At 43.5% G+C, this 8147-nt stretch overlaps 2 protein-coding genes across 2 annotated transcripts; one reads left to right on the top strand and one right to left on the bottom strand.

Moving 5' to 3' along the window:
* The first annotated feature begins 2824 nt into the window (after positions 1-2824).
* On the top strand, positions 2825-3550 carry LOC139950134 (perlucin-like protein). The gene has a single exon (XM_071948761.1). It carries the CDS (start codon positions 2825-2827, stop codon positions 3548-3550), a length of 726 nt encoding a protein of 241 aa, XP_071804862.1.
* A 3516-nt stretch (positions 3551-7066) lies between these two features.
* On the bottom strand, positions 7067-7777 carry LOC139950189 (perlucin-like protein). The gene has a single exon (XM_071948826.1). The coding sequence runs from the start codon at positions 7775-7777 to the stop codon at positions 7067-7069; it is 711 nt and encodes a 236-aa protein (XP_071804927.1).
* Between the last annotated feature and the right edge of the window lie 370 nt (positions 7778-8147).

Below are 8147 nucleotides of genomic sequence, written 5' to 3'. Positions count from 1 at the left end.
GTCCACTGCCTTTAAACAATAGAGTATATGTTTCTGAACAATAAAATATTTTTTTGAGTAATTGTTTTTAACGGTTTATATGTAAAAAAAACCCGGTTTATATGTAAAAAATTGTGACGTCAATCGAGGCAGACTTTGCCTCGATCGAACATCGAACACACGTACGTGCAAGTATATTCAAGTCCTACTAGTCATGAGTTTGTACGTTTAGAAAAAGGTTTTTTTCTTGCATTTTTCCGGCGATGTCGACCAGGTGTATTGCTGCTGGATGCAGCAAAACAACTAAAGATGGGGTCAGTTTGCAAGTCTTTTTGTCAGCGCTGTGCAGCAAACACTTCGAGCTGTCGTGCTTCGAGAATCCGGAATACACTACACGTTCTGCTTAAGACTGGTCTTTGACAATTACCAATAGTGTCAAATGTGTTTAATAGCTGCATTTTTGTTGGTGTGTTGTAGTGCCACTTAAGCCTAGAGAAAGACTCTGCTCGGATGGGTAAATAACGTTAGGCAATGTAAAAATGAAACCTCTTACTGGACAATATTTATCTGTAACAAACAATAATATTACTAAGTACAAATAAAACAAACATCAACACAACTTTGTCAGTTTCTGAACAGTTTATAAATAACTGGTCCCAGCATTAAGTGGTAAGCGACACCGTGCCCCGTGGCAATCTATAAATAGCTTATAATTATGAATAACGATTAGCAGTAATGGGAGACTTTCTAATGCTAGGTGGCAGCAGACTTACCGGGTAAATTTCCATTGTTGACGTAGTTCTGAGCATGCGCATAATTATGAGAAAAATGGCTTTACCCGGTAAATCTGCTGCCACCTATCGTCCCAGAAAGTATCCTATTGATACCATTTCAACCCAATTAGAGACCGCATAATCTGAAGAGATACACGCAATGCGCCGTTACCAAACGAACATAGGTACAGTCAAGTATATTGAACAAAGACCTAAGACGGAATGTAGGCTGCATGTTAACGCATGGAGCTGGAATGGAGACACAGTACATACTGACTTGTATGCAATCTACAAGTAGAGGGTACTCTTGACAGGCTTGGTTGGTTGCGCCCATATGTGAGAAAGAAGGTACAACACGCCCATTTATGCTAAGTGAACTCATCTCTCCTGGGGAAAAAATCAGCTTTTATAAGGGATTACTGGTTATAATAGATATCAGTGTAAGGGAGCAGGAAAATCGATCGACGCATGCGTCAAACTGAAGTAGTCTCCGTCATGCAAATAATGGGAACGCTATTTTGGTGAAACAACGTCCGGTCTGAACGCCAACGGAGTGATGTCGTTTGTACACGTTGTATGGTGAGGGAGCCTTATGATAGACTTGTAACAAGCCCCTGTCTCGTGTGAAAGGTCCTTAACCATATCCGACGTCAACATGTAGCTATTGTGGTCCCGATAATGGCCAGTCAAAGCCTGGGGGATGCAAGCCTCGCAAAAGTTGTCTGATGTTTAGGTGATGCAGTTCCTCCATATGGGTGATGGGACTGGACATAAAAGGACCCACACGGGAGCAGGACTTGAGTCAATTCTATGTCAACGGGCGGTCCACAACATACAAGACGGGAGCACTGGTGCGAGGGCATACGGACTACCCTGCTACCTCCCGTCCTGTGTGCCTACCGTCGTCTTGCGAAAGCACGCTAGATAGAATGTGAGCGACTGGTGTTGAACTGGTACCAATACACTGAGACAAACTTTGCTGCGCTTGTATCCACATGGGGCCGGGGTAAATTGAACGATGAAGCAAGCTCAAATACATTTCGAGTTATCTGCAAGGGCAAGGTTGCAACGCAGGCTAAGTTGAAGCAATGGCGCCTGCTTGCATCGTGTCTGACCATGGTCTGACTGGCCACACCTTACGATACCGGCCAGCAGGCGTCCGTGCCTGCGCCACGGTGTGCCACTACAGCAGTCACCTTGGTCGATAATGATCGTAGCAGTACACTTTTAATTGCCCTACTTCCCAAAGAGTAAATTAATTGGTTTGATATTCCCGAAGACATGTGTGGAGGGGGTGACGAACGAGGCCTAAAATAATTTGAAACCTCGAAACATCAGTGGGTTCGGATTGACTCTTTAATTTGATAACTGTAATTGGAAGTCGGAAAAGCAACCGACCAGCGACGGAGGCATTAGAATGGCATAACCAAACTCCGCCGCACGCTGCCTCAAAGACCGCACAACGCTGCCTCCACACATGCTTTAATTAATTGTTTATACTAAGTGAGTAAGTGGTCAATTAAATTAGGTCACCTTGGCAAAACGTGCCTGTTGTAACAAGTATTTTCATTAATTTCTCAAAACTTCACTAAACCAGCGTGTTTAATTATTGGTTGTGGGAATTAGACTCGTATCCTCGCTTGAACGTTTCCTCCCTCCTTGTTTGGCTCGTTGCCAGTTATTGATCTTAAAATCACCATGGAAACTTGTACGTTTCCCTCCAAAACAAGTTGCGTATTTAAGCCATTGGCACACACGATTTTCCTCACTGAGCTTTCTGACCAACCTCGACAACACCAGAGCCATCCCGAGTTCCGCTCTCTGATGGTTTCATGCAATGGTTTGCAGAAGAAGAAACAACCACCGAGGAAGAACAGATCAAGAGATCGTTTAAACTTACAAGATTAAGATACAGAAGATTAAGATACGTAAAAGTATTGAAGTGGTTGTGAGCTGCCGTTCAAAGTCGTTGATTGGGCTAATAAAGTTGTTGTTAAATCATGAAGTTACGATTTGTGTTTTAATCCACAACCCGGGTGAGAATCTTAAAGACCGTTGGCTTTCTTGAAATAATGGGAGGATTTTATTTGCCTTCTGTTTTGTTGGTTCTCTTCACCATTGGTATGAGTTCTGCTCATTCGTGTAAGCCTCATCAGATGTTGTGTCCATCGGACTGGGAGTCATGGGGCGGCTCTTGCTACAAACTTCTTGAAGAACGAATGACTTGGCAAGAAGGGAGATTGAAATGTCAGGAGATGGGAGGGGAGGTGGTTGTGCCTTCATCATCAGAGGAAACAAAATATTTGCTTAGTAAACTCGAGAATGGTATGTGGATTAATTGTAATGACCTGGAGATTGAAGGGCAGTGGGACTGCACTCCAGACAGCGGCGGGTACATGAACTGGCACAAAGAAGAGCCAAACGGCGAAACTATAGAAAACTGCGCTGAGCTTGAAACCTTAACCTCATGGGGTAACGGATCATGGAATGATCATGTATGCTCATTTGAATTTCAAGTAATCTGCAAAGGCAAGATGGTTACACCGGCCAAATTGAAGCAATGGCGCCTGCTTGCGTCGTGTCTGATCGGCCACACCTTACGAGAGATACCAACCAGCAACGTCCGTGCCTGCACCACCGTGTGTGACTACGACCCCAGATGTCGCTCCTTCAACGTGCAGCATTTTGGGAATGGGGAGCGAATTTGCCAACTCAACAATGCCACCCGCTACGAGGCCGACCACACCCAGTTTGTGAAGTCCAAGAAACCTTTCACGTGTATTTACGGAGAGAGATAATGTCAATCAACAATAATAATCACCAAAAAGAAACAAATGACGCTCAAGTGACAGAACACTAGCCGATCGTTGACTTTTTGTTTCTCAGAAAATAATGTACAGCCCAAGGTTGGGATTTCTTCATAATTTGAGTTAAATGTTGCTGTATTTTAGATTTGAGTAAAGTAGTACAATATAAAATATTCAGTTTGAAACGTTGAGTGAAAGGCAATCAAATCTTTCAGTTTATTCGCAAACAGAAAATTCACGAACATTTTATATTTCATTAAATCAATAATAATATTAAATCAGCCATCGTGACGGAATCTCCGAGAGGGACTTCTGACACGGAATGTGTGAGGGGACAACTATCAAACTCTTCTTTCTAAACAAAGGACCGGAAGTTGTTTTCTTAACGAATGACTAGGAAACCATTAAATGATTCCGAGAGAAAATAAATCACGTTATAAAAACATTTTATTACCAATCCACTGTCAAGTACAATTCACACACAAAAATAGAGAAGATTATTTACCAACAAAACCCGTTCACAGTCGACAGATAGACGCTGTTGTTTTTGGACTTCAAACACCCTGTGGTTGATTTCACACAGAGTTGGGACTAGTCCTTACTTAGGACCAGTCCCAGGATATATTAAAAACTCGAGGCTAGTCTTAAGTTAGGATAAGACTAGTCTTAACTTTGTGAAATCCACACCTGCAAAGGGTTGAAGCAAAGGGCCCGGGAGGGTTTTTGTTTAGGCGAAAAGAATTGAGCTGACGACGTGAAATAATAATCATCGCTTTGGAAGAAGCGTGGGTTGTCTGTGCCACTTCTACCACGAGGATGGGGGGGGGGGGGAGTTGCCATTTACCAGTATTCGAATTTACCGGTTGTCCAGTTCAGCCTATTGGCCGTCTTCCCGGACACCCAGTCTTCGGATATTTGGGGGCGGGGGAGGGGGGGGGGGGCTCCACCTTTTCTTTTTAATGGATGAAAATAGTTTGCTCATATTGTTGAAGCCTGCTTCTGAACTAAAAAGGGGGTATTAGGGCATTTGCGTTGTCCTAGGGAGTTCGGTCGGACGATGGAGATTCTGTTCTCCATTGCGATATGGGCTGGAGGAGGATGTTTCAAAAGAGGGCGCTATCAGAAGAAATGTGTACACAGTTCGTTATGTTTGCTCGGCCCCAGCGCCATGCCTTAAAGGCAGTGGACACTATTGGTAATTACTCAAAATAATTATTAGCATAAAAACTTACTTGGAAACAAGCAATGGACCAGCTGTTGATGGCATAAAACATTGTGAGCTAGAAACGGCTCCCTCTGAAGTGGAGTAGTTTTCGAGAAAGAAGCAATTTTCCACATACTTGATTTCGAGAAAATTAGATTTTGAGGTCTCGAAATCAAGCGTCTGAAAGCACAAAACTTCGTGTGACAAGGGTGTTTTTTTCTTTCATTATTATCTTGCAACTAACTTCGACGACCATATTGAGCTCAAATTTGCACAGGTTTGTTATTTTATGCGTGTTGAGATACACCAAGTGAGAGGACTGGTCTTTGACAATAAAATAATTCCAATAGTGTCCATTGTCTTTAACCAAAGGCCCTGGGATGGGCAAACGTATTAAGCACGCTCATTGGTTAATGCTCAGTCCCATCGTGCATAACATTCACACTGCACCAAAGAAATACATTGCACGCATGACGTACTTCCTGGGCAAAAATCTGTGCAAGCATATTAGCCTATCCCGGCGGTCTATCGGATTAACTTGGCTGCTGGGGCCGAGCGAATCGCTATCTGGGCGGAATCTCCGGCTACACAGCAGGGCCCAATTTCATAGAGCTGCTTAGCATGAAATTTCTTCCTTGATAAAAACAGGATTACCAATCAAATTTCCACGTAATTATCAGGATAACCAAACAACAGCTGAATACCAGTAACAAGCAATATGCAACAAATTCACATTCCATGGCAGCATATATTTTTCTGCGGTGGGTTTTGATCGTCATATTATATTCTTCACAAATCCGTCATTTTCATGAAATAATGCAGCTCCCAACGTTAATAAATTCAAATTTTTGTTCGTACTCTCACAGTCTGCCGTGTGTACGCAAGACGCACGACGCGCAAATCTTGCGTTGCGTTTGCGTGTTAACGCTGTGCAGTCAAGATACGGTGACCAAGAATTCATGCGTCTTGCATCTTGCGTCTTGCACGCGAATGTATGCGCGTACGCACGGCAGCAGACAACACTGTGAGAAAACGATCAAAACGGGAGGTTTTTGTTACGTTGGGAGCTCATTATTTCACGAAAATTACGGATTTGTGAAGAATATATGACGACCAAAACACACCGCAGAAAAATGTATGCCGCCATGGAATGTGAATCTGTTGAAATTAGTGGCTTGTTGCACAGGTATTGCGCACCAAGCGCCACTGCTGCATGCGGTTTCTTCAATTCATGTCTTCAATGCCTAGTTGGTGATTTTTCAATAGAGGGCGCTACCAATTTTGTTTCGTCGAATTGGTCTATAGCACATTTAAATTTGCCGATTCCAGGAGTGCGTTTTGGCGACCCCAACCAAAAACTGTTTCTGACGTCAAAGTCAAAACGGTAACCGAGCTCACAACTCGGTTATCGAGCAGTTTGAACAACCGAAACAGTTTTTGGTTGGGGTCGCCAAAACGCACTCCAGGGGTTATGATCGAGCAAGGCATGCTTGGAACAAATGGCGCGGTGGGATCGATCACCCCTAGGAACGAGGTTGGCTGTCACCTAGCGTTCAAAAGTCTCCAATTCTTCTGTGTAAACTTTGACTCCCAAAAAGGACACGGTGCGTCGAGCAAAGGGCCAATAGGCCGACCTTTGGAATTGGTAAATTCAACTCTAATTCCCCGCCCCGATTGCGTATAGCGCAAATTCAAAGAACAACTCTCGCGCTTCTCACAAAATGAGGATGTATTGCTTCATGTCATTCAGTAAAATTTTGCCTCAAAAAGCCAACGTCATCTCAACCCTTAGTTTCACCTCTGTGCTAGATGAACATGGTATTTCAAATTCAAGAACAACAGCGCCTACTATAAATTTGTGTTGCTTAATTTAAATCTTCTCGGTGTGTGCGAAGTGTACTTGGCAATGGAGAGTAACAAAGTTTATGTATTATGTGACTAATTTAAATAACATAATTATTTGGTTTGCGGTAACACGTGTATCTATTTGCTAGGTAGAGTTCGTTCTTTAGATAACTGTATTTCTTTATTATACTAACCGCGAAGCGGATTTATCGGATGCTCGGGAGACTTCTCACTTCTGAAAAGAACTGTCCTGCTTTATAACAAATACCTGGGCGGATATGGTATAGAAAATTTGCTGGGACATGCTACTAAATGATCGTAAGCACAACCGCGTAGTCAGTTCTTGAATTGCTCTCAAAATGTTGTACAATGAATCTTTCAGTTAAAATGTCCACGATAGGCTGCTTCTGGCACTTGAGCGTCATGTTCTGTTGATGATTAAACAGTGTTGATTGAAATTATCTCTCTCCGTAAATACATGTGAAAGGTTTCTTGGACTTCACAAACTGGGTGCGGTCGGCCTCGTAGCGGGTGCGACTGTTGAGTTGGCAAATTCGCTCCCCACTCCCGAAATGGTGCACGTTGAAGGAGCGACATCTGGGGTCGTAGTGGCACTCAGTGGCGCAGGCATGGACGTTGCTGGTCTGTATCTCTCGTAAGGTGTGGCCGATCAGACACGACGCAAGCAGGCGCCATTGCTTTAACTTGACTTCCTCGCCTTTGCAGATAACGTGAACAATTTTTGAGCATGGATCATCATTCCATTTTCCGCTCCATGAGGGTACAAGCTCAGCACAGTTTTCCCTAGTGCGGCCGTTTGGCTCAGACGGCGGATTCCAGTTCATATACCCGCCGTTGTCTGCTGGGGTGCAGTCCCACTGCCCTTCAATCTCTAAATCATTGCAATTAATCCACAATCGATCGGTAGTTTTGTTCACTATATAGTTATTTTCCTCCGGCGAAGAAGGTGCAACCATCTCCCCTCCCAACTCCCGACATTTCAATCTCCCTTCATGCCAATTCAGTCTTCCTTTAAGAAGTTTGTAGCAAGAGCCGCCCCATGACTCCCAGCCGAATGGACACAACATCTGAAGATTACACGAATAAGCAGAACTCACACGAATGGTGAAAAGAATCAACAAAACTGAAGGCAAACAAAATCCTCCCATTATTTCAACAGTCTTTATGAATGGGTTGTCGTTAATTAGCAATTAAATTACCAACAATATTATTTGCTCCCAATCAGTGGCTTTAAACGGCAACTCACAACCACCTCAATACTGTATTTAAATCTTGTAAAGCTCAAACGATATCTCTGGGTCTGTTTTTCTCAGTGGTTGTTGCCTTTTCAAAAAACCATTGCATTGAATCATCAGAGAGCGGAACTCAGTTTGGCTCCGGTGCAGTCGAGGTTGGTAAGAAAGCTCAGTGAGGAAACATCGAGTGCGCTGTTGGCTTAAATCTGAACCGTGTACTGCGAAAATCGTGACAGCTTGGGTACCAGACTAGACTGCACATTGGTACATTGGTTTGTGCTGC

This window comes from Asterias amurensis, chromosome 17, assembly GCF_032118995.1.
Source record: "Asterias amurensis chromosome 17, ASM3211899v1".
In the NCBI taxonomy this organism is placed as follows: domain Eukaryota; kingdom Metazoa; phylum Echinodermata; class Asteroidea; order Forcipulatida; family Asteriidae; genus Asterias; species Asterias amurensis.
This window is presented reverse-complemented; position numbering and strand designations above follow the sequence as displayed.